This window comes from Lactuca sativa, chromosome 9 (genome assembly GCF_002870075.4).
Source record: "Lactuca sativa cultivar Salinas chromosome 9, Lsat_Salinas_v11, whole genome shotgun sequence".
Taxonomy (NCBI): domain Eukaryota; kingdom Viridiplantae; phylum Streptophyta; class Magnoliopsida; order Asterales; family Asteraceae; genus Lactuca; species Lactuca sativa.
The window spans coordinates 213704667-213731811 of record NC_056631.2 but is presented as its reverse complement, the minus strand read 5'-3'; the positions used below and the strand labels follow the sequence as shown (position 1 = coordinate 213731811).

Here is a 27145-nt window from a genome sequence, read left to right as displayed (position 1 = left end):
ATATTAAAAGAGTTATTTTCTATTTCTCTTTCTTTTGTTTGATATAGTCTCATTAATCTCATTAGAATCCCCTCATGTTATAAGTGATTCATCGTTAGGACGTTTGAACTTGTGGGAGATTTGGTAGAATTTTTTTTTATAGAGATTAAACAAAAGACATGTTTTGTATGAAATAATTATCACAGTCTTTATATACAAAATTTAGGTGGTGGTAGGTGGTGTGGTATATATATATATATATATATATATATATATATATATATATATATATATATATATATATATATATATATATATACTTATAAAGCTAGCATTTTTTCTTGAATCTCATGCATTTGAAACTCCCATTCATTTTTCCTTTAACCACATTCATCTGAAACTCTCATGACTTTTCAATTTCTTTCTAATAATGATTATAAGTTGGTTTATAAGCATAAATAAATAGAAAACCTAAAGTGTAATCATATATAAACTAAATTTCAATATTAAAAGAATATATTTTCTTCTACTTATAAAGTTATGTTTTTAACATTTAACATATTATACTTAATTTATTAGGTTTAATATGTTGTTATATGTAAATCATTATCAATTTAAAGCTACAACTTTTGAACAATTTGTATAAAACACTTAAATTATTACTTTAAATATAACCTTACAAGATCAAATTTAAATATAAATTTTAGTTCAACTTAAACAACCTAAAAAATATTTTGTAAATAGTTAAAAGTGGTAAATTGTAGTGTCTTTCTAATAATGATTATAAGTTGGATAATAAGGTTAAATAAGTATCAAACCTAAAGTGTAATCATAAATAAACTAAATTTCAATATTAAAATAATATTTTTACTTCTACTTTGAAAGTTTTGTCTTTAACTTTTAACATATTATACTTAATTTATTAGATTTAATACGTTGTTGTATGTAAACCATTCTCAATTTAAAGCTACAACTTTTGAACAGTTTGGACAAAATACTTAAATTGTTAATTTAAATATAACATTACAAAGTCAACTTCAATATAAATTTCAGTTCTACTTAAAAACTCAAAGAATATTTTGTGAATATCTAAAAATGAAAAATTATAGTGCTAAATGCAAAAACTAAATTGTAGTATCAATTTAACTAAAATATTTCCTAAAGATAGTCTTATAATCGTTAAAAGTTTTCAAATAAGTAGCTTAAAATAACTTACAATAACAATAGTTAAAAATAACTCTATATAAATGATTATATTGTTACCTTTAAAATAAAAAAAAATTGTTTGATGTTTTAAATAATTACAATGATAGAAATTAAAACGTTAAGCAAATAAATTTTAAAAAAAAAATTAATTAACAATAACAACTATAAATAACATTAAACCATATATTATATTTAATTTTATTCATGAATAACTCATGGGTAGAGGTCATTCAAAAGATTGAGATTATGCGGTTTTAATAGATGTATATATTATCACATAATTCAAATTAATCAATATATTATATCAATTTAGTATACGAATTATTATATCAAATTTAATAACCACATAATTGTTATATTTAAAAAAACATATATTGGTAAATATTTCAGCTATATAAATGTTTCTGCGCAACACGCGGGCATACGCCTAGTATACTTATAAAGCTTGCATTTTTTTCTTGAACCACATTCATTTGAAACTCCCATGTATTTTTTCCTTTCACCACATTCATTTGAAACTCCCATGACTTTTCAATTTCTTTCTAATAATTATTATAAGTTGGTTAATAAGGTTAAATAAATATCAAACCTAAAGTGTAATCATATATAAACTAAATGTCAATATTAAAAAAATATATATTTCTTATACTTATTAAGTTTGTTTTTAACTTTTGACATATTATACTTAATTTATTAGGTCTAATATGTTGTATGTAAACCATTATCATTTTAAAGCTAAAACTTTTGATCAATTTGTATAAAATACTTAAATTATTAATTTAAATATAACCTTACAGGATCAACTTAAATATAAAATTTAGTTCAACTTAAACAACCCAAAGAATATTTTGTAAATAGTTAAAAGTAATAAATTGTAGTGTCTTTCTAATAATGATTATAAATTGGTTAACAATGGTAAATAAGTATCAAACCTAAAGTGTAATAAAAAATAAACTAAATTTCAATATTAACATAATATTTTTACTTCTACGTATAAAGTTATGTCTTTAACTTTTAACATATTATACTTAATTTATTAGATTTAATATGTTGTTGTATGTAAAACATTATCAGTTTAAAGCTACAACTTTTGAACTGTATGGACAAAATACTTAAATTGTTAATAAAAATATAACATTACATAGTCAACTTCAATATAAATTTCAGTTCCACTTAAAAAAACCCCAAAGAGTATTTTGTGAATAGTGAAAAGTGATAAATTGTAGTGCTAAATGCAAAAACTAAATTGTAATATCAATTTCGTAAAGATATTTATATAATCGTTAAAAGTTTTGAAATAACTAGCTTAAAATAATTTACAATAACAATAGTTAAAAATAACTCTATATAAATGATTTATTGTTACCTTTAAAATAAAAAAAAAAAAAAAATGTTTGATATTTTAAATAATTATACTGATAGAAATTAAAACGTTAAGCAGAAAAATTTTAAAAATGAATTAACAATAACAACAACTATAAATAATATTAAACCATATATTATATTTAATTTTATTCATGAGTAACCTCTAGGTAGAGGTCATTCAAAAGATTCAGATTATGCAGTTTTAATAGATGTATATATTATCATATAATTCAAAATAATCAATATATACTATTTCAACTTAGTATAAGAATTATTATATCAAATTTAACGGTATTATTGTAATCTTTGAAAAAACATATATTTGTAAAAATTTCAGCTATATAGATGCTTTTGCACAACGCGCGAAAGGAAGCATTTTTCCTTTCACCACATTCATTTGAAACTCCCATTTATTTTTCCTTTCACCTCATTCATTTGAAACTCCCATGACTTTTTAATTTCTTTCTAATAATGATTATAAGTTGGTTAATAAGGTTAAATAAATATAAAACCTAAAGTGTAATCATATATAAACTAGATTTTAATATTAAAAGAATATATTTTCTTCTACTCATAAAGTTATGTTTTTAACTTATAACATATTATACTTAATTTATTAGATCTAATATGTTGTTGTATGTAAACCATTATCATTTTAAAGCTACAACTTTTGAACAATTTGTATGAAATACTTAAATTGTTAATTTAAATATAACCTTACAAGAACAACTTAAATATAAATTTTAGTTCAACTTAAACAACCTAAAGAATATTTTGTAAATAGTTAAATTTGATCAATTGTAGTGTCTTTCTAATAATAATTATAAGTTGGTTAAGAAGGTTAAATAAGTATCAAAGCTAAATTATAATTATATATAAACTAAATTTTAATATTTAAATAATATTTTTACTTCTACTTATAAAGTTATGTCTTTAAAGCTACAACTTTTGAACAGTTTAGACAAAATACTTAAATTGTTAATTTAAATATAACATTATATGGTTAACTTCAATACAAATTTCAGTTCTACTTAAAAAACTCAAAGAATATTTTGTGAATAGTTAAAAGTGATAAATTGTAGTGCTAAATGCAAAAACTAAATTGTAATATCAATTTAACTAAAATATTTTCTACATATATTTTTATAATCGTTAAAAGTTTTCAAATAAGTAACTTAAAATAACTTATAATAACAATAGTTAAAAATTACTCTATATAAATGATTATATTGTTACCTTTAAAATCAAAAAAAAAATTGTTTCATGTTTTAAATAATTACAATGATAGAAATTAAAACGTTAAACAAATAAATTTTAAAAAATTAATGAACAATATCAGCAACTATAAATAACTTTTAACCATATATTATATTTAATTTTATTCATAAGTAACCCGTGGGTAGAGGTCATTCAAAATATTAAGATTATACAGTTTTAATAGATGTATACATTATCATATAATTCAAAATAATCAATATATTATATCTCCTTAGTATATGAATTTTTATATAAAATTTAACAACATTATTGTTATATTAAAAAAACATATAGTTGTAAAGATTTCAGCTAGATAGATGTTTCTGCGCAACGCGCGGGCATTCGCCTAGTGTGTGTGTGTGTATATATATATATATATATATATATATATATATATATATATATATATATATATAAAGAGAGAGAGAGAGAGAGAGAGAGAGAGAGAGAGAGAAAATTAGATGTTGGTAGGTGTACATTGAATAGATAAATGATATTAATCATATTATATAATATAATTTACTGAGAACATCATATTATTGTTGAATAATACTATCAAATAAAACGGGATGTAACGGTAACCATAAAAACAACATAACATTTAATAAACATCATTTATTCTAATAAATGAAAGTTTTTTTTCACATGTCATACTCTCATTCAATTTGTCAAATGTCATTTTGTGGTTATTTTGAATTAATTTCTTTTCAACATATCGTTTTATTAGTTTTCTATTTTAATAAATTTCACATAATACTTTAATGTAAACAACTATGGGGTTGTTTAACTTGCAAGAGATTCATCAATTTGTTAACTATGATTTGACTTATGTCATGCATCGAGCAACAAACCGAACTGAAATAGTGTACGCCCCACCTTCTGTTCAATGAGAATTACCAAACAATGTATTCCCCTTTTGTAACTTAAACATTTACATGTCTTTCTTAAGTGTGTAACTTAAATATTTACATGTCTTCTTAAGTGTATGTGTAATGTTATATGTTAACAATATAGTATCTCATCAATGTGAGATCCATAAAAACTACATTCGAAATATCACAAATAATCCTAACTTGGAGCTTACAAAAATACAAATTCTTATGTGTAATGTTATATGTTAATAATATAGTATCTCATCAATGTGACATCCATAAAAACTACATTCGAAATATCACAAACCATCTTAACTTGGAGCTTACAAAAATACAAATTCTTCAACCGGTGAACACTGTGAAAAAAAAATACTTCAACCTAAGTGGAATTCGTATGAAAGGGCCATGAAGGTTCAAAGTTTGTTTATTTTTCATTGAGTACTCTACTTTGGAATTAAAAAAAAATGATTTTCCGACCTCCAAATGGGAGTGTAATATGTCCATGGATAGACCTTGTTACAAGAAAAACAAAATGAAAAAAAAAAACTCAAACGGACATCACACGAAAGAGTTACAAAGGTTCAAAATTCGATTAAAAGAAAACACTGATTACGCAGGCAACATCTGAGAAAATATTTTGCTATTAACGTGGATTTTCACAGATAGGCTTTGCAAAAACTTCGGTTATTTTGATCGTTTTCCATTTTCTTTTTTGTGTAAAAAAAGAAAAACACTGTTACGATCATTTTCTCTAATAATAATGTGTATACTAGGCATCATATAAGAACATTTCCAAGTGCCATCATACCATAACTCAATAGCCCTTTCTTAATACAATAACAATCCACACCCAAAAGAGAAAAGCGACAAGGTGTTAGGCTGCAATAGACAAAAATGCCCTTCTCACCCTTAATAGAAAAGATCCAAAAAAAGTTTGTACAGCCTGTTACACAGCAGCCTAAATGATAAATAAGTTTGTTTTCATATGCCTACCCATTACATTTCCTCAAAAAAAAAAAACATGCACATAAAATAATATATAATAATAATAATAACTTAAAGAAAAAAAAAGGCAACGTAAAACACATTTTTGTGGATTAATATGGTAAAGTTTGTTATCGAATTAAAGAAGTTTACAAAACACAAAGAGTCATTATTTACATCTTGAAAATCCTCATGTAAAAGAACACAACCATATAAACAATTTCAAAACATACAAACTTACCAGCAAACACACTGATACAGTGGGCCCCAAATCCATAACTGCCATACCAGAAAACAAAAAAACAATGATACTTATAATCTTATATCAACATGTTACTTCAAAATATAAAAAAACAAAAGATTATGAGAAATGCTTCACCTATATATCAAGACTCTGACAGCTCACAAGCTCAGTAGACTCGAAACTCCTCGAAGCAATCACATTCCAAACATTCAATTCCGATTCAATCCCATCTCCGGAATCACCATTCCGTTTCCCAGCCTGCATCACCGCAATATTCTGATTCCCATCTTTCGTAACAACATGAAGCTTCCCCAACAACCCCGCGAGCAAATACGGTGATTCCGATTCCGCAAAATCCCGAATCGGAACATCACCTTCAACCACTTTCCAAGAATCTTCAACATGATCATAAACTTTAATTCTAGCACTTTCTAAAGAACTCGAAGGATCCAAAGCATAAAGATCATTATCAACAATCACACTCAATTTAGTCCCGGCTTGTTTTGCGGGCCACCCTTCTCCCATTCCAACCGGCATATCAACCCAGGAATTCAATTCCGGATCATAAACTTCACCACCAACATCAACGAAAAAAGGCCAACAATATAAGCTTTGAGGAACGTATAATTTCCCACGATAAGTTGTTAATCCGGTTGCAATTGGTTTAAGTAAATCAGCTAAAAAAGCGGTTGGTAACACTTGTGCTTTTGAAAAGGGCATATTTGGAATTTCCGACCATAACCCGGTTTTCGGGTCGAAAACTTCCGCTGATTGGAGCGGGGTTAAACCGCCACCTCCTCTGCTAACACCACCAACTACAAAAAGTTTGTTGTTCAAAACACCGGTTTTACAATAAGCTCTTCCAACTAACATTGAGCTTGATTCACTCCAAGAATTTAAAATCGGGTCATATTTGAAAACCGAATTCATTGCACTTGATCTTGAAAAACCTCCTAACATGTAAAGAGATCCATCAACGGCTCCGATTGCACACCCACAAAACGGGATTTGATCTGGGCCGTTGGTTCTTCCAAGCCATCCTCTAACTGCATCTGCAATTCTTATGCTTGATCCTACCATGTTCCACACTCGAAAACCAGATGATTTGTTTTCATCTTCGAATGGAAGATCAGGAATCGGGGGTAGTTTTTGCCATTTTTTGGAAATTGGGTCGAATGCATGCCATAAAAGTCTATCGCCTTGAGTTTTTGTTAATATGTAGAGCCATTCTTCGGTTGTTTTTAGTTCTTTTCTGACTTTGTAAATTTCGGGACTTGTTATTGCAAGTTTCCAGCTTCGTGAGACTGCTTTTACATTTAAGTAGCAGATTCTTGGAAGTCTTGCGAGGATTTCAAGTGAGATTTCATCGGGGAGATTGGGGATTAATCTAGGGTTGTCATCCCAAATGGTTGATGATGTTTTTTGCCTCTTGCTGGATTCGGATTTTGAAACATGAAAGGTTTCCGTTTGTTTACAACTGCTTACACTCAGTAAGCCACCCATCAAAGTTATGTGTATGAGGATGAAGGTATCAATAGATAGTTTAACTGATATATCACTGATCCATGGTGACCTGAGAATGGGAAGGAAAGTATTGGATAATTGGAATCAGAAAAGAAAACCGGATACAAAGAACATAGTTAAAGAAACGGTATAGTTCTCCAAAATATATTGGAAATGATTCGCAATTTTCCACTAAGTAGAGTTTTTTTTTATGTTGGTTGTGTACAAATGATATGTCAATTGAAGAATTCCCAAAATGTGAATCAGAAATTGCAAAACAGGAAGCCCTAATTATCTAAAAAAGCAATGAAACCTAATATAGTTGTGCTACTGCTAACATAAAAACAAAGATGTTGAATCGATAAATATATCAGAGATTCTGGATTTATAAGTTATTTTGAAGAATTTTTTTACTCTATCACGTATACTGGATATATTAGCTACAGGAAACCAAGTGATTCGTGAGATAAAAACAAAAGAGAAATCCACATCAGGCCTAAGCGGATTAATAGAATTTCGCCGAAAAAGTTATTCTGATTAAATAAATAAACCCTAAAACCGAAGGATTTCACGAGACATGCGTATAGAAAGATCCGGTCAAATCCACAACAAAATTGCGTCACCAATGACAACTGAATCGCCTGGCTTGCACAGTAGAACCCTAAATGAAATTAAAATAACTAAATCGGAAACTAAAACGAAGCAATTACCTGGTAAAAGTCGATGGTTATAAGAATTAGGGTTTTTTGTGGAATACAGGTAGAGAAATTGAGGGATATCGTTTGCAGGATATCAAAATCCAAACATCGGGCACCAAAATTCTTGGTATCTCTGTTACTCAGTCTGCCATAACTTGAGCCTGTGACCTTATGTTCTGTTTATCAGTACAATATATATGTGTTCGTTGTTTCTTTACCTGATATTATGATGGCAATTTGTAAATAATACTATATTATTTTATGTTTTAATTCAAATATTTTATTTTTTGTTTAATGTAAGTTTTTTCATTTTTGTTTAATGGGCACAAATTTTGAAACTGAATTTTTAAATTTTTATTCTAGAAAAATAACATTTTTTATCTTGATGATCTTAACATTATCTTTTCCAATTTAAGATCCTGGTTTAATGGTTAAAATTGAACAAAAGTGAAAAATATGATATTTGATTTATAACAAAAAAAATTAAAACATTATCAAAATAAATAAATATATATATATATATATATATATATATATATATATATATATATATATATATATATATATATATATATATATATATATATATTCTTTTAGACATATATTAATTTAAATGTTTTCATATTTAAATTGAATGAGACAGTTTTCGTTGTGGGAAATGGAAATTGTCGTTTTTTATTCATGAAAGGAATTCTAAATTTGCAACGCACCTTAAAAATAAAATAAACTTCAAGCGGCAACTTTGGACTCGTGTCGGCTTTGGTTGAATAGTATTATACATTGGGTATATATGTATAGTCAATTAAGGGTGTAAAATAAAAGGTAAAGATATATAATTTGTTAAGATTAATAAAGGTAAGATGTACAGTTTTCTATTACATGTTAATTGGATTGAATTAACACATAAATGTCTTTGTGATACAAAGTCGAAACCTAATTAATTTGTACAAACTTGTTTTTGTTAGTGGAATACTTTTTAGTGCTTTTTGTATGACTATGTTTTGTAACCAGAAACCTAAAATTTCATCTATACATACTTTAATAACTATGTTTGGTACCAAACCAAATAGCTATAATAAGCACTAATAATGAGAATACGAATATATATATATATATATATATATATATATATATATATATATATATATATATATATATATATATATATATATATATATATATATATATATATATATATATATATATATATATATATATATATATATATATATTATAAAAACCCTTTTTATCTCATTCCACCAAAATCAAATCTACAGAGTTCGTTTCACGCCACGTATCCTATCTTTGTAGGAACGACGTAACGTACCACAACATGTGTTTTTAAGTTTGCCTATAACGTCTCGCAACACCAGATTCCTCCCCCAACAATCGACCGAGAGATACGTCTGTTACCGCCCCCGCCTTCTTCCACCAAACACGATTCTTCGGGACGATTGGTTTTCACTGATCGCCTTTCGTAATACACCGCCATAGATGACCCGTCGCCGTGATTCTCTATGTAGTTTTGTGACTACAACTGCTTCTTTCTTTTTATTGCTCGAATTTCTCTTCTGTTGGTGCACCAAAAATTGAATCGAACAGTTTTTTCCTGACTCTCAAGTATTCATCCATCCCTTTGAAAGGTAATTCATAGATATCACTACTTTTTTCTAAAATATCTCTACTTTTTACTTCTTTTTTGATGAATTGGATTATCTGATTCATGAATTGAGTTTATATTTCTCTTTTTGGATTGCTTGATTTTTAGTGAGTATGTTTTTGTAGGATTGTGTCTAATTGACGTGTGTAATCAAAATTTGGAACCATAGGTTAGTTTAAGGACGATTTGTCCTTTATGGGGGTATACATATACATTGGGAAGATTTGGAATATGTCTTGCTAAAGAAGAGAATTTGATTATGCTCATAACATGTTTGATGAAATGCCTAGGAGGAGTTTCATCTTTTAAACCTTAATGATTAAATGACAAGAAGAAAATAATGATTGATTTTCTATTTATTTTTTTTTATCAATGGCCCAATGTCTATGTTTGATGTAGTCATGACTTCAAATCATCATAACACAACAACCGTTAAATGTGTTATAGATGTTTGAATCTTATACTTTTTTAATTTGATAACGACAAGGAGGATTGCTTACAGATGCTACAAAATAGATTAGATTTTTCTTATATATGAGTTCCATAACAAGTATCCATGAACAAAAACTAATGAAACAATGAAGGATTGGTCTCATATTTTTTGATTTTGATTATTGCCTTAGAAACATTTATGTCATTAACGAAAACTGCCTTCCTAGGGAACAGGTCCATGTTGAAGTTTTAAGGAGTGGAAGGACATGAGTTGGAAAGGAAAAGATCCTTCTACTGAGTTATGGTAAAAAAAATACTTTTTTAATAGTTTCTCATTTATTTGTGATAAACATAATAGCTTTTGGTGTTAAATTACTGCATTTTTTCACATAAATCATTCCAACATATTCATAGAAATCATGAAGATGACCAGCTTATGTGGGAATATCCTTTTGTTGTTGGTGTCGAAAATGCAAAAGTGCAAAGATTAAACGAAATCATAATTTGAAATACTAACAAGAATTTTGTAACAATATGCATTTACCGAGCATCCATCATATATTTCACTAAATAACATAGATTTCCTTTTCAGATTCTATTCCATAATTAGAAGCAGGAGACTGGGGACTGGAATAGATTGTGGAGCTTTTGAAGGGCAGAATGGTCCAGTGTAGAGTTGCTGGCTGGACACCAATGCCCTTTGTGCTGCATCATCATCCGCTAACATGACTGTGTATGTAATCATACATTTTCTTTCTTATTTTTATACAATTAGTATAGAAACTGTCAACAAAAAGTACTTTTCAAAAGTATTTCTTTAGTTTTTGTTATTTGAAAAATGGAATACTGGAATTTTTTTTATTGGTAATTGTATCGATTGTTTTCAATATCTTTCTGATTGCAAGAAATAATGGGATGCAGTCACATGGGATGGGATGATCTGCGATTGTTTAACCTTAAACATAATTGAATGTAAATTATAATATAGCTACAAAAAATTTAATTGTAAGAAATCCATGATTTTAATTATAACTTAAACTTTATTATTATTTTTTTTTTGGTAAAAATAATCGAATGTTTTTACTATAAATCTCATTGTATGTTTAATTGTTTTCGTTTTGTGAATAAGAAGTTCATAACTATAATTAAATATAATATACAATGGAATTGGGATTACCACATGATAATTTTAAATAGCTCATATTTATGTTAATTCATCTCAAACCTACCCTAAGGCCGGTGTTAATTGCATCCGTATTTATAAGTATATTTTAATTTTGTGAACTTCTTGATGCATGCAATGTTAATAAAACTGCATTCCTAATTTATTTTCAATTGTTGAATGATTGTTTTCCATGCAGGCCAACAAGATAGAAGATGCTGCTGGTCAGCTTTTTAGGTGCAATTAATTTTGAATTCTTTTGAACAAATTTATGTAAAATCATTGTATAGTAAAGTACGTTGCTGTATTATGCTATGTGTTTTATACTTGAAAGCCCAACACCAATAGCGTCCGTCATATAAGATTTGTAAAAAAAGTTAAACAAACCTCCATGGGCGGTGTTAAGCACGGTAGTTTTTCAATGATATTCCAAAACAATACTCAAGGGTCGTGCTTAGCACGGGCCTCAAACTTTTCTAATATATATATATATATATATATATATATATATATATATATATATATATATATATATAGATAGAGAGAGAGAGAGAGAGTTAGGTTCAAATGTTTTCACTATCTATTGTGTGCATGTATGATTGATTTTTGACCAATCATTTTAGTTATTTTAAAAAGTAATTAATGCATATTAAATACTATAAATGTAATTAATATCCATTATATATTCAACATGTAATATGCATTAATTACTTTCTTAAAATAACTAAAATGATTGGTCCAGAATCAATCATACATGCACACAATAGATAGTGAAAACAAAATAATCTAACCCTATATATATATATATATATATATATATATATATATATATATATATATATATATATAAACTATCATGTTAATATGAAGCTATAAATTCTAAGTAATTATTATTTATTGGTCAATAAATAAATAAGGCTTCCGAAATTTTACTAAATTCAGTCATAATTTTTTGGAAAAACAAAAATATTTCTCTTGTTTTATCTTCTTTCTTTAAATACGGTTAATACTAATGTTCTAAATAATGTTAGTTGTAACTTGATGGCAATGTCAAACTTTATGTTTTACGAACAATATCGTTTGTAAGGTGTAACTTAAGATAAAAATGTTGTATATAATTAATATTTTTATATCTATTGTCTATTATTATTCATTTTTATATACATATATGACTTAAGACGACATTTTAATAAATATTGGCGTAAAATACAAGTCTTGGAGTTATTGCGAGCTTTTTAGAACCTTGGTTAATACACTTTTCTAATCATCAAATATTTAAATAGTAAGACAAACTTATAAATATTAAATACAAATAAAATACTAAATTTAATTATTTCTTCTTTCTAAATAAAGAGAAAACTTAAGGCTATGATTGGCAAATCAAAAATTAGCTTGTGTGCTAGCTTTTTAAAAAACTATTCGGACTAAACTTTTTAAAATTATGTTAAATATACCATTTATTAATTATGAAAAAAAAAAAATCAATCGTTTACATGTCTTTTATGTCATTTACATATTTCAACTATGAATCTCCGATCGGGAAACCATATCCAAGTTCCGTGGCTAGTATGCGCTCTTTGGACTTTTCAAACTTAGCGAGCTGAAACATCTGGGTAGCTAAAGGAAGGAAAATCAACCGAGACCCTATTAGAAGCGGCGAGCGAGAGCGGATTGGGGCTTTGAAATAAAACAAAGACGAAGCTTCGTTCCTCAGCAAAATGTTCATTTCTTTTTCGCAAGGTTTCATTCTCTTTCTTTTTTTATTGGATGATGGAAAAACCAGAAAGCTAAATGTTGAAATCTTGCCTTCTTCTCTTCCGGAGAAAGGGCTTTCTTAACTTATCAGTTAGTTGTATGAAATATAGTTTTTTAATATCTAGCAATTAGTTTTTTATATATCAACTATTTTTTATTAGATAATTTTCGGTTAATTCATTAAATATATTCTAAGAACCGAATGCTCGGTACGGGATATAGTATGATTTATGATTCAAATGTCAATACACATCCACTAAAACGTAATATTTAATTTTGATATATTACTTATGTAAAACACATAATTGCTAATCATATAATTAAATTATTAAATGTTTTTAATCCTAATTAAAAATACTTGCAATTAAAGTATGATTTATAATAAGTGTCAATAAAAATGAAATAAAAAATACTAAATGTTTTATTTGTTTTATTACAACGCTACAGAGCATTTTATACAGAAAATGGTTATTATAACGTAGGTTTTAAAAATCATTAATGGTTATATTATAGAAGTGGTTTATATTGAAATGAAATTAAATGATTGTAAATAAAAAATAGTATGGTTGCATAGGGGACTATTTTCGTATTTGTGAATTTCACAATTATTGAATATAACGGTATATTTCTTTTTAGGTGTGATATATATATATATATATATATATATATATATATATATATATATATATATATATATATATATATATATATATATATATATATATATATATATATATATATATATATATATAAAGGTGTAAACATTCAATATTTTTAAAATAAAAAAATAATAAGAAAAAGAAAATAAAAAAATGTATTTATTGAAATTTATTATAATGCTCATTACATTTAATGATTATATAAAAGTAAAAGTATTATCTGATTTTTAAATATTAAAAAAATTTAAAAAAAAAATTATACAAATTGATATGTTAAAATTATTTATTTCGAAAATGCTATAAAATAATAAATGTCAAAATACATTAAAAAAAATGTAACACAATAGATTTTTATTTATTATAATATAATAAATGTCAAAATATATTAAAAAAATGTAACACAATAGATTTTTATTTATTATATAGAAATTGTACACAAGACTCTCTTTCTACAAACATTCTTGGAGTTTGATGATTTGTAGGATTTATTAATAAAATATACTGTATTATAATGATTTTTAATATAAATTTTATATAAAGTTTGACTATACCATATAAAGATGCCACGAATCTTAACGTAATAAGTAATTCACCATAAGTGGACTTTAGATGTGACTTTTAGTTTGAATTTGTCGATATCAATTATTTGATAAAGACCTTTTTTTCAAACAAAATTACATTTCTAACTTATAAACAATAATTATAAGAGAAAATCACGAAAAAGAAATGGATATCCGATGATAATCTAACAAAATAATCGTCGGTTTGAGTTTTCACAAAAACGGTTACACGTTTTGAAGAGAGGTCCACTCCAAATGCAAAACATTACAAATAATAAAAATAAAAATAAAAAAGCTATATGTTTCTTCAAGATAAATAATTTATTTTCTTTATCTTTGTAAAATGTACTTTCAAATATTTTTAACCCTATCAGAGTAAGTTGGCTAACACTTTATAGTATTAGGAAATCAGATTAACAATATGTATATTTTTAGGATAATTTTTAGGGAATATATATATATATATATATATATATATATATATATATATATATATATATATATATATATATATATATATATATATATATATATATATATATATGGTATTAGAGCTCTTGATTAAAACCTTACTATTAACTACAACCTGTAGTTGCCAGCCTCCACGTCTAGCAACCTTCTGTAATAGCCATCGGAGGTGCCTTCATTATGCTTAATATTTTTCTCTTTCTTCTTTTTCCTCCTAAATAATAATACAACCACCGGCACCAAACCAGAGCTCCTTCTTCGGTTTTTTCTACTTCATCGCCTTATTTGCCTCCTCCTCGAATGGCCCCTGACTTCAAGCCTTCTATATCCTCTTCAGATAGATCCTATCCTTGACTGGCCTCTTATTCTCCAAATCTCTTTTTCGAATCAGCCTCGTTCAATGTTTTTGATGCCTCCCTCTGATGGTATCTTCTTCGTCGGGCAGCCTCTGGTCTAGGCATCTATCTATCTATCTATCTATCTATCTATCTATCTATCTCGCTCTCTCTTTCTCTTGCTCTCTCTCTCTCTCTCTACCTCTCCATCTCTTTCTACAATGAAACCGACTCTGGTCTTTGCTCTTCTATTCTTCTACAACAAAATTGCTTCTAACCGTCGCTTCTTCTCTCTTCTTCTCCGACGAGCAGTCACTGTTAGTCACCATCATCAGAGCTTTTCCATCGTTGTTGTCAATGTATTCATCTATGTTTTTATGTTCTGTTCTTTTGTTTATTTTTCCAGTTTAATCATCTTATCCCGATCAAACTACATGGGGTATTAGTGATTAGGATTATGTTAATACCAATTAGGGTTTAGGTATTCTCTATATATTCTTGTTTAATTGTCATTTGAGTCATAAAAGCAATGTTGTAAGGTCCCAAAATTCAAGACCAAAAATTTCTTTTAATAAAACATTACTTTAAGCAAAGACATCATTCCAAAATATAATCTGAGTATAAGTTTTCAAAACACATATTCATTATCAGAGTAAACATTCACAGGCTGACTAATCTGTAGTGTGTGCCATGCGATCACCTCGAGCTCCTCCCTCCGCTACCGGAAGTACCTGAAAACAAAACTGAAAACCGTAAGCACGAAGCTTAGTGAGTTCCCCACCTTACCACATACCATGCATAACCACATACTGCACATACTGGGCCACGCCCGCTATCCGGGGCCTCGCCCCCTACTTCGGGCCTTGCCCGTCACAACGGCCCCACCGCTCCAGGCCCCGCCTGGCTTCGAGCCCCGCTCGGATACAAATCTGTTTCACTTAGGCCTCGCCTGTCATAGGGCCCCGCCCACTAATATATAATAGCACATACACGTATCACATAACATCACATAAGCTAAACATATACTAACAACTCTTGTTCTAAGGCCTCGCCTATCTCTGGGCCCCGCCCGTGTCCTGCTACTGATGAGTCATGGAACCTCGTCCATACTCCTACTGATAGTGAGATACGGGCCCAGCCCACCCTCACTCTTTTCCTAACTTGGGTCTCGCCCCTGGACTGCTGCTACTGAGATGTGGAACACCATCCACCCTCTGCTATTGGTGAGATACGGAATCTCGCCCACACTCACCTCCCTACCAGTCACATACAAGTATCACACAGACAACAAGTATAAACTATCACATAAACCATTTCTTAGGCACCCGCCCTCTATCATTGGACCTCGTCCGAATATCATACTAGCATACTGTGCCTAGGGCTGACCCCCGGGTCTTCTACTCATAACTACATGGGCCGGCATTGTGGCCGTAGACCCATTCATACAAAGGGAAACTCACCTGATACTGTTGAACTGCTTCTGCTAATCCCTTTGACCGCTACCCGATCACTGACTCCGAACTGCTGCTCCACTAGCTCCCCGAGCTACCAATATCAACACATTACTTAATCCAACTGATCTTCAAAGGTCAACCAAGTCAACCCTTGCCAAAGTCAAAGTCCTGGTCAAAGTCAACCTTCCAGGTCAACCCTACTCACCAAGTCCACTTACTGACTCGCCGAGTTCTTATGCTCAAGGTCCTTCCAATCGCGACTTGACTCGCCGAGTCAGCCCCTGACTCGCCGAGTCTACATATTCCTGAATCCTGTCCTGACCAACTCACTGAGTCCTTGCTCGACTCGCTGACTCGAGTCTTAACTCGAAGGGTTTGGGACTACGCGACCTGACTCGCCGAGTCTAAGAACAGACTCGCCGAGTACCAGGCAATCTTCATCCAACTCGCCGAGTTGTTCATCCAACTCGTCGAGTGCAAGCCCAACATCATCCGACTCGACGAGTTATTCATCCCACTCGTCGAGTTCCTCTTCGTCTTCATGCTACTCGCCGAGTCCACTCAAAGGACTCGCCGAGTCCATTCAGATCTCCAAACATGCAAAGGACTTTTGAGTCATGCAGGGACTCCAAACCATAGATCCATACTTCCAAAGCTCAATCCCTACGTAAAGTTGCAAACTTTACGTATAACTAAAGAGATCTAGGCTCAAAACATACTAGGGTTTGGTTTTAGGACAAAAGGGCTTCACCAACTACTCATCTCCTGATGCTTTATGACATAATGGACCATCCCAACAATAGATCTAAAGTGGCAACAACATATCTAATCCCCCTAACCCGATTTGGGTCTCAAACAACCATAAAACCCCCAAATCTCATGGCAAAATAGATCTAGATGCAAAGAAGGGAAAATGGCAGCTAAATACCTCCAAGATGAACACAAATTGAAGTAGATCTCGAGCACACACCTCTCCTTTGAAGCAACCTTCTTGATCTACAAGCTCCTTTCCAAAGTTTCCTTCCTCCCAAGCTATTTCTCTCAAATGATGGAAGCTCACACGAAAATAGGGTTTACAGGTTCTCTGGGATGATATGGGGGCTGAGGGAGGGACATAACACCCTTTATATAGGATACAACTCCCGGAATTAGGGTTTTCCTCGCACAGACCAGACTCGCCGAGTCACCTTGGCCGACTCGCCGAGTCGGTCACTTACTCCTCGACCTGGATCCCGCTCTGACTCGCTGAGTTCATCCTTGGACTCGCCGAGTCGCCCCTAAAAATTAGGGTTTTCTTTCCTTTCTTGGCCTTCAAAACTTTGGGTGTTACAAATGTATTGTCTTATACATACTAGTAAGAAGTCAGAGGGAAACCAAAATAAGTACATCATAATGAATTTGAAATTTATGCTTTTTTTGCACAGTCTGACAATATGAAAAAACAACAATGTTATCAAAAAGTCTATCATGTTTACAGTATACTTCTATTTATGTTCTTACAAATCGTTGGAATAAAAATATCATGACTATGAGCTACTTTACCATTTTGTTAGATATAATATTGTAGTAGATAGGCTTAATAACAACAACAACAACAACAACAACAACAACTAAACAAAGAATGGTTAGATCTCTGCGGATAAGTATGGTCTTGATGGTTATTAAAAGGATCAAATAGGCTCAAGCCAAAGCCTTAGCATATTAAAACATGAAATATTAAATCTTGAACAAAACATTAATCTTTGAGAATGACATCATAGCGTAAAAAGTCTTTTAGAGTCGATTTGAGTACTAGAGTATCAGGGTATTCAAGATCTTTTTATGGAAGAATCTTGGCGATATTTATACTTCGTTCTCCCAGCACTAAGTTGTATTTACATATGAAGTTGAATTACTACTAGCTAACTATAAAGGTAGATATGATGAGATACATTGTCGAGTGTGTGACATGTTTTCGAGTAAAAATTTAACATAGAAGTCCTGTAGGAACTTGGAACCATTATCAATACATATGGATCCATAGGATGATCTTACAATAGATTCTATCACCAAGTTACCCAAAACAAAGAAGGATCACGACATTATATGGGTTGTGGTTGACCAGTTGTCTAAGAGTGTTCATTTCTTCACAAAATGCAAAAAATTATTAATATAAACAATTGTGTTCATGAAAGAGAATATCAAGATACATAAAGTACCCTAATGATTGTATTGGATTGAGATAGCATATTAATTATTTACCAAAATAATTTCTAATTAATTTATTAATTCATTCATAGATTAACAACTTATTTTTTCCATGTCCTTAATCTTATTTTTGTCATGAGGCCAATCCAAAAGGACCATGCTATTATTTAGAAATATTACCAAATAGTTAATAACCTTGGGCACCATTTCTAACACTTTTCAAACTATTTTAGCTCTTGAGGGCAACCCGAAAAAGGACTTTGTTATTATTTTCAAAGTTCCACCAATTAGCTATGACATTGGACGCCTATTTCCAACAACATGAACTACCCTAACCATTGTTTTGGATCAAAATAACATATTTACATATAGTATATCATACGGATTATGAGATGGGCAGGAAGTTGTATCTAAGTACTACTTACCACCCCCATATTGTTAGATCGGCCGAGAGGACTATACATATGTTATAGAACATGGTGAGAGTTTATGTGCTATAGTATTTAAGGTAGTTGGGATCCTGGGATGACCACCTCCCACCGATGGAGTTCACTAATAATAAAAGCTACCATTAAAGCATAAATATGGCACCATATGATGTGTTTCATGGGAGGAAATGTTGAATATCATCTTGTTGGGGGGAGGGGAACAATATGAAAAATGGTGTAAAAGGTGATAGATAAGTTCAAGGCGGTCCATGAGAGGCAATTGTTGGCTTAAAACTGTAACGCCCGTAACTTTGAGCTAGTTAATTAAAATAGAGTAAGCAAAAAATGAATTTTTGATAGAAGATTATTTAGGATAAATAATCTTAACCAAAGTTATAGTATATGTGACAAAGATTTCGTACATATAAAGAATGTTGAAATCTGAATTCGTATGAAGAAGTTATGCTTCTTTGAAGTTTTGCGATTAGACCAGCACGACTCTGCGTATCGTAAAATGTGATGTTTTGATATATCACTTATCAGCCTAAGTGATCTAAACTAAAGTCATAATGGTCGTAAAATCAAGGGTGGGCATATAGAGAACGTCCAAATATGACTTCATATGAGGAAGTTACGATTTTTTGAAGTTTCAATGCAGCGGTGTTAACATAGAAATCAAATTTTAGATCGGTTAATTGTTATCCGAAACAATATAATCAAGAGTCGAAGATCTTGTTAAAAGGAGTCTGTCCATATAAATACAGACGAGAACGGACGACGTATGCAAAGGATATGTATTTTAAACGAAAATTAGCAGTCTAAACCTTCTAAAAATAATAAATAAAAAAACAAATTGACAACTAGCCGATGGAGTCTCAGCGAAAGTTGTAGATCTCGTCAATAGCTACGCGTGGATATAAAGAACATCAAAAATGGAGTTTGTATGAAGAAGTTACGAATTTTTGAAGTTTCAAAAGTTCACCTCGCACAAATAAGGTGCGGCGCATACCTTCTAGAAGAAGTCACGTCGCACCACAGCATGTAGGACACGTTTAACACACTAGGAGGGCCGACCGGGCAAGAGCGTGGTGCTCCTCTTGTCTGGGCGCGACGCACCTCCCCAAATCTTGCCCTGCAAACAACATTTGATGTCTATTCAGTTTTCCCACACTCTCATATACTTCTCTCTCAAATCTCTTTACATTTGGCCAAAAAAATTCTTAGTTTTTAGTATTTTGGCAAATCCCTGAGGCCCCTGAGAGCCCGACATCAAGTAGCTAGGAGGTCAGAGTTCTGCCAGTATAATTTTCAGACTTTTGTCAATAAAATCTATCTAATTTAAGCTACTCTCAATATTATTTTAGGGTAATTAATATTTATGTTTAAAGCTCTTATTATGAACCTTAAAATAATATTTGTCAGTTATTTCAAGTCAAAATACTGATTGATCTACTTACAGAGATGATATTTAAGCTGGATTTAGTGAGGTATTTAAAGTGGGATTTCCAAACAGTATACCGTGTATACCAAAGGACCCTACCTGTAACGCCAACTTTCAGGTATGTTTCTTTTAGGTAATTTAATATTTTGTATTTTGGATTTCTTGTGGACTAGACGTGGTGATGGACTCCCACGACGTGGCCAAGGCCAATGTTTGCATGGGCACTAAGTTTTAGCGTCACAACATGACATCTAATCTCCACGACGTGGTCGTTGTTTAATGGTAAACCCTAATCCGAGGATTGTGCCCATATTTAAAGGAATGCGATGGCTAGGGTTGCCCACCCTCATCCTCGATCACTCTTCCTCAGCCTCCAAGAGAAAACCCTAACCTCCATTGTTAACCTTTGAGTTTTTGTGGTGTTTGTGGTGTTTTGAAGAAGTAGAAGGAACCCTTGGCATTTGTTTCAGTAAGCAACTCTCCCTATCCCTCTTGTGCACATTTTCCAGGACTCTTGTAAGTCCTCAAGATCATATATTTAAGTTACTTGTCTCTATATCCAGACCTTTTGTCCCTTAATCTTTTTGGTGTGGGAAATTGGAAGGTTATATCCCATAAAGTTCGCAACTTTATTGATCATTATGGTCATCTTAGTGGCATATGTTCCAGATCTAAGGATCTCTGGAGTTTATTGTCCCATTCTCAAGCTTGAGTTCCATATTTCCATGTTTTTGACCTAAAATGAGAGGGACGTGCATTGGACATGCATGTCCATAAAGCTACAATTTTTATGGCTTATTAGGTGTAGGAAGCCCTTTGGAAACATTGGGTGAGTAACTTTAGAGCTTGGGTGCTTAATGGGTGCCTTCATGCCTTTTACTACCTTTAAGGAATTAGGGTTTGGGATCTTGACTTATTGAGGTGTATTAATGGATAAAGTTGGAAACTTTATCCATAAAGACCATGGGAAGGACCATATATGAGCTTTGGAGCTCTTAGAGTTGTAGTAAAATGGCTTAATAGGTTAAGTTATCCAGACCAGTCCCCACGACATGACGAATGGGTATAAATATGTCCGTTTTGTCGTTTGGCTACCACGGCGTGGCTACCAGCTGGAGGTTGACCTTTGACTTTTGACCATTGACTTTAACCAAGTTTGACTTTAGGTCATTTGGGGCATTTTGAGTAATAGATTGAGGCTTGGTCCATGCGTGTTGTACAAGTGACCCATAGAGCCAGTGCTTGGAGCAGTGATAAATTTAACTATCTTCAGATTGTGAGGTGGGTTTTCCTCACTGTACTTGTGGGTCGAAGGCCCCAAGGTCGGCCTATTAGGTTGTATGATGTATCCTGGTATATAGGATGTTACTATATTATAGTGATTTGTAGATCTACATGATTGTTTGTTGTTGGTTATATGATTATTTGTTTGTTGGTTATATGTTTATCTATTGCATATGTCGACATAGTATGGTTGGGTTGAGGCAATATTGCTTTGTGCGGAAGCCAACAAACCCGGGAGCAATCCAGACATAAGGTAAGGGTCAGGAGGGCAATTCATACTTATGTTGTGGGCTCATGGGGTAATATAATATGGTGATTGTATATATATATATATATATATATATATATATATATATATATATATATATATATATATATATTAAACCTTTAGAAAAAGGTGGTTATATGTGTCTTGTCTATTTTTTTTTTTTTTTATTTTGTTACTAACCTTTTCTTTTCCTTTAAATATGTTCGGCAAAACTAACTTGTTGTAGCTTTTATATATATACGAGTGTTTGTTATAGCTTTTATATGTATACGAGTGTTTGAAAAAACTAGTTAGTAGTTAGAAGTTGTAACTTCCATTTGTATACTAGTTTTCAACAAAAGTAGTTGGAAGCCTTGAAACTTTTAAAACATATAAAACTGTATAAAAATAACTTATAGAAAACACGTCGTTGCAAACCTCTCCTATTGATGAACGAAATTTTTTCTTAAAAGCTAGAAGCTCTCAAAATTTACGAGTCGAACACATACAAAATCTCCTTTTTCTCTTTTGTTTTCTTTTTCAAAATATTTTGTAGCACAATACTATGCCCTTTACATGTTACATATCCATGTTTGGCAAGCAGAAAAACGATTCTTCTCATCTTAAGTAAATTAATTGTCGTAACACTGCCATCTGTTAGGTAAAACTAACACAAATTAAATCATCTTTTCTCTTTAATAATAATTATTTTTTACATTAATTACAACAATGTATAAGTATGAATTTTGGGTTAAAATTTTCCGAGCCAAACATCCTTGCAACCCCAAACATCAAAACCAAGCCCATGAATAAAAGTAGATTCGAGAACGCAAGACTTAAATTGGAAACCACAAGAATAAACGATACAAGTGGATGGAGGGTACAGATGGAAATCAACATCCTTTCATCTGATTGGCCAAAAATCTATCCAAGATTTCAGTTCATCCTACCTGGCACCATTCACTTCTTTCCTATTGATATCAACATCCCCATATAATTTCATACCCAATTCACTAAAACACACACTCACACCTACACACTCAGTCACCACCAACACCACCGTCAGCCACCTTATTTGCTCAGCAACAATGGCAGCTGCCTCCTCTGCTGCTGTCCTTAATGGATTAGGATCACCCTTCTTGTCTGGCGGAAAGAGGAGCCAGACCCTGCTGTCTGCACCCACCAGTGGTGCCACCATGCCAGCCGCTCCTAGGCGGTTAGTCATCACAGCCGCCGTTGCTCCCAAGAAATCTTGGATCCCCGCCGTTAAAGGTGGCGGCAATTTGGTCGACCCCGAGTGGCTCGATGGCTCGTAAGTTCTCTTCCTCTCCATGTCTGATCAAATACTTAGACTGTCCCACCTAAGAATTCATAACTGTGATTCACCTATTTCTTTTTTACCGATTTTTCACTAAATGTCGTTTGACAACAGGCTCCCGGGAGACTACGGGTTCGACCCGCTAGGCCTAGGAAAAGATCCGGCGTTTCTAAAATGGTACCGGGAAGCGGAGCTTATCCACGGGCGGTGGGCCATGGCAGCGGTTCTTGGTATCTTTGTGGGTCAGGCATGGAGCGGTATCCCATGGTTCGAAGCCGGAGCCGACCCGGGTGCGATCGCTCCATTTTCTTTCGGATCTTTACTCGGGACCCAACTCTTGCTGATGGGTTGGGTCGAGAGCAAGAGATGGGTCGACTTTTTCAACCCTGAATCACAGTCTGTTGACTGGGCCACCCCATGGTCCAAAACCGCTGAGAATTTTGCTAACTTCACCGGAGAACAAGGTTATCCGGGTGGTAAATTCTTCGACCCGTTAGCGTTTGCGGGTACCCTTAATAATGGGGTTTATATTCCGGATACCGAGAAGCTTGATAGATTGAAATTGGCTGAAATTAAACATGCACGACTTGCAATGGTGGCAATGTTGATTTTTTACTTTGAGGCAGGACAAGGGAAGACTCCACTTGGTGCTCTTGGGTTATAAGGGAAATATGGTTTTGTTATTATGTAACATGTAAATTTATTTATTTAGATATATCCAACAAACTCAAACCTTAATTCATCATTCATATGTTATTTATAGTTGCAAATGCATCTTTATTTAACATATAATAGTTAGTGCAACAAAAATATCAATTTTTTGTCCTACCAAAAGAGATGGGAGCAATGTGAAACAAAACACCTGGATGTAAGCATCATCTCCCATACAATTTCACCCTTGAAAACATCAAGATATCAAGATTACATTTAAGAAAAGGGTGTTACAAGAACCCCCATTGATTCATTTACTTGATACAAGTTCTACTAAAAGCAATAAGAACAACTTAAATTAACTCAAAAGTCGAAAATATTAAAAATTTCGACTTACGAAATATTACAATAACCGAAAAAAAAAACATCACTCGCTGCTACCCATAGCCATCAAGAACTCACCCTCACAAACCACCTCACCTCCCACATACGCCTTTCCATCCATCTTTGCAATTCCAAAGCGTTTTTGAAGCTTTGTGAGTGTCATTCTCATGACCAAAGTGTCTCCGGCCACCACCGGTTTTCTGAACCTCACCTTGTCAATTCCGGCGAAGAAGAAACTGTCACGTGAGCCGCCCACTTCCGGTTGCAACATTACCAAACCACCAACTTGTGCCATTGCCTACAAAATATAGCAATGTACTTTTATATATAGACATTGCTATAATTGGATAATTTTTTTCAAGGTACAAGGATGTAATATAATAAATAAATCAATTAATTTACATTGATGTTTGTTGCATTTAAATGATATGCTCAAAAGATATTTGAGAAAACTTTGTAAAATGTTGGGAGATAATGGGAAAGCCTCCTTTCGCTGACTTTCTCTATTGAATTGTTCTTTTTTGCATTAAGTCAAAAAGAAACACTTGTATATAGTTTACTAGATTAAGTGCTATATATGTTAAGTCCATTAAGTAGAAAAAAGAAACACCACATTTGTCACTTATACAGGAAGAAAGAAAAGAAATTGATTTAAGTCGATTTTTATTTTCAACTACTCTTTGCAGATTTTAAAAGTTTATTGGATAATATCATTGGTTCCTTGCTAAAATGCTACAAATTCCATGTCTAATGAAGTATTTGGCTACTAGTCAAATATCCGAAGTACCCCTCAAAAGTAGAGGAATCTTGCAGATGATAATCAGTGATATCGGTCTATAACATTTCAGATATTTAACTAACAATGAAATATTTTCACTAAATTAAGTGCTTAATCCAACATTGCATTTAGGGGATGCTAGGTTTTATCCAAAACATAAAGTGTCGATCTTTTTAATGGATTCAGTATTCAGATAGTGATTATAAGCAGACCTTTAAATCTTTTAATTACAATGCAAAGTAGTACTTTTTTACCTCTTTGTTTTTCTTTAATTTAAAAGCTTATTAAAATCACCCAAAAAGTACCAAAGCAATAATTTTTACAGAAAAATGGCAAGACACCATATGAATTATGAGTTCAAAAGCACAATATTCACACAAGATTTTCAAAAAGACTTGGATTTTAATCTGAACACCCAGAAAACATATATATATATATATATATATATATATATATATATATATATATATATATATATATATATATATATATATATATATATATATATATATATATATATATATATATATATATATATACACTACACATATAACAGAAAACGTGAACAAGATTTTTAAAAATGTACCTCAACCATAAGAACACCAGGCATAATTGGTCTATCAGGAAAATGGCCAGGGAAAAAGTTGTCATTGATGGTCACATTCTTGATGCCAACTGCTGAAACTCCTGGATTGTACTCAATCACCCTGTCCACCAAAAGAAATGGAAATCTGCAACAACCAAACAAAACCCAACAGAAATCAATGCATCAAAATTTCTACAAACAAATTAAAGCAGGACTTAGTTTTTGCACAAGCAAACAAACGAAACCCAGATCAGAAATCAAACGATTCAATGAAATTCGTCAAGTAAAAGTACAAACCGGTGTGGCAAAATCTCACGAATCTGATTGATATCAACAACAGTAGGAAATGCAGGGAACCCTGAAACGATTGGAGACGTTAGAGAGAAAAACGGTGAAATGAAAACATGGTTTTTATAATTTGAAAAGGAAAAACGGCTTACTGAGTTCAATTGGGGTTTCATCTTTTGAGCTATCACTAGCAGTTGAAGCACAGTTAGCGATTAAACTGGTGTGGGTTGTCTTCAATTGGTTAGATACAAGAGGGGATCTGGAGATCCTTGGGATAGAAAACCCATTGAAGGAAGATACAGAGAGGGTTTTAGGGGTTCGGATAGAGATCGGGGAATGAGAATTGAGTGGAGAGATGAGTGAATGAGCAAGAGCTGAGGAAGCCATTTAGAGGGATGATAACAGAAATGATAAACGAGTGTGGTTTTGGATTTATGGGTATTTGAGGCGGAGGAAGGCGAGAATAACGATGTGGAGGAGCTGCAGACAGCGGAGGTAGTTCGGTGGTTGGAGTGAAGAAGACGGAGATACCGAGAGTGTTGGTGTTTGTACTTTGGAGTGTTTGGGTTCTATGACAAGTAGAAAGTGGGTGAGAGTGGGACTTTGGAGCGGATATAAACGGGGTCGAATAAAATTAAGAGTAAAGTGCTGTTTGTTTTTTCTGAGGCAAAATGTCTGCAGTCTGCGGATCATATCTGTAGACCTCTACAGTAGAAGAGGTGGACCAAACGTCTGCAGTCTGAAAAAAGAAGATTGTTTGTTTTTTTAACATCTGCGGGCTACTAAAATAAACTAAAATCTAAATAAACTTATTTTTTTAAACTTTAAAGTGATTTTTTAATATTTTTATGATTTTGTTATAAATAATTAACGAATCTAGATCAACTTTTATGTATTATTGTATAAAAAATAAAATTAAAAATGGTATGAATTAGCATATATATTTGATAAAAACCAACA

General features: G+C 31.6%; 3 protein-coding genes and 1 long non-coding RNA gene across 5 annotated transcripts; 2 read left to right on the top strand and 2 right to left on the bottom strand.

Annotated features, from left to right (window-relative positions):
• Positions 1–5750: 5750 nt before the first annotated feature.
• Positions 5751–8295, bottom strand: LOC111899017 (F-box/kelch-repeat protein At1g22040). Its single transcript, XM_023894898.3, has 3 exons — positions 8121–8295; positions 6043–7480; positions 5751–5942 (listed from the first exon to the last, which is right to left on the bottom strand). Exon 2 carries the CDS (start codon positions 7408–7410, stop codon positions 6043–6045), a length of 1368 nt encoding a protein of 455 aa, XP_023750666.1. The 5' UTR covers positions 7411–7480; positions 8121–8295; the 3' UTR covers positions 5751–5942.
• A 1078-nt stretch (positions 8296–9373) lies between these two features.
• On the top strand, positions 9374–11810 carry LOC111899083 (uncharacterized). 2 transcript variants are annotated; one of them, XR_002852765.3, is made up of 4 exons: positions 9374–9751; positions 10435–10504; positions 10793–10933; positions 11562–11810. It is a non-coding gene; the product is annotated as an uncharacterized LOC111899083 (long non-coding RNA). The 2 variants fall into 2 exon arrangements; XR_002852764.3 differs by having other exon boundaries at positions 10428–10504.
• Positions 11811–23181: 11371 nt separating this feature from the next.
• Positions 23182–24240, top strand: LOC111899018 (chlorophyll a-b binding protein CP24 10A, chloroplastic). The gene is made up of 2 exons (XM_023894899.3): positions 23182–23492; positions 23613–24240. Exons 1-2 carry the CDS (start codon positions 23269–23271, stop codon positions 24160–24162), a joined length of 774 nt encoding a protein of 257 aa, XP_023750667.2. The 5' UTR covers positions 23182–23268; the 3' UTR covers positions 24163–24240.
• Positions 24241–24367: 127 nt separating this feature from the next.
• On the bottom strand, positions 24368–26780 carry LOC111899019 (uncharacterized). Its single transcript, XM_023894900.3, has 4 exons — positions 26338–26780; positions 26195–26255; positions 25898–26042; positions 24368–24831 (listed from the first exon to the last, which is right to left on the bottom strand). Exons 1-4 carry the CDS (start codon positions 26570–26572, stop codon positions 24577–24579), a joined length of 696 nt encoding a protein of 231 aa, XP_023750668.1. The 5' UTR covers positions 26573–26780; the 3' UTR covers positions 24368–24576.
• Positions 26781–27145: the final 365 nt, after the last annotated feature.

Coding starts and splice junctions, on each gene's coding strand:
- LOC111899019 (XM_023894900.3), bottom strand. CDS start 26,572: ATGGCTTCCTCAGCTCTTGCTCATTCACTCATCTCTCCACTCAATTCT. Junction 26,043..26,194: donor CGTGAGATTTTGCCACACCG/GTTTGTACTTTT, acceptor TGGTTGTTGCAG/ATTTCCATTTCTTTTGGTGG. Junction 24,832..25,897: donor CTGGTGTTCTTATGGTTGAG/GTACATTTTTAA, acceptor TATATTTTGTAG/GCAATGGCACAAGTTGGTGG.
- LOC111899018 (XM_023894899.3), top strand. CDS start 23,269: ATGGCAGCTGCCTCCTCTGCTGCTGTCCTTAATGGATTAGGATCACCC. Junction 23,493..23,612: donor CCCGAGTGGCTCGATGGCTC/GTAAGTTCTCTT, acceptor GTTTGACAACAG/GCTCCCGGGAGACTACGGGT.
- LOC111899017 (XM_023894898.3), bottom strand. CDS start 7,410: ATGGGTGGCTTACTGAGTGTAAGCAGTTGTAAACAAACGGAAACCTTT.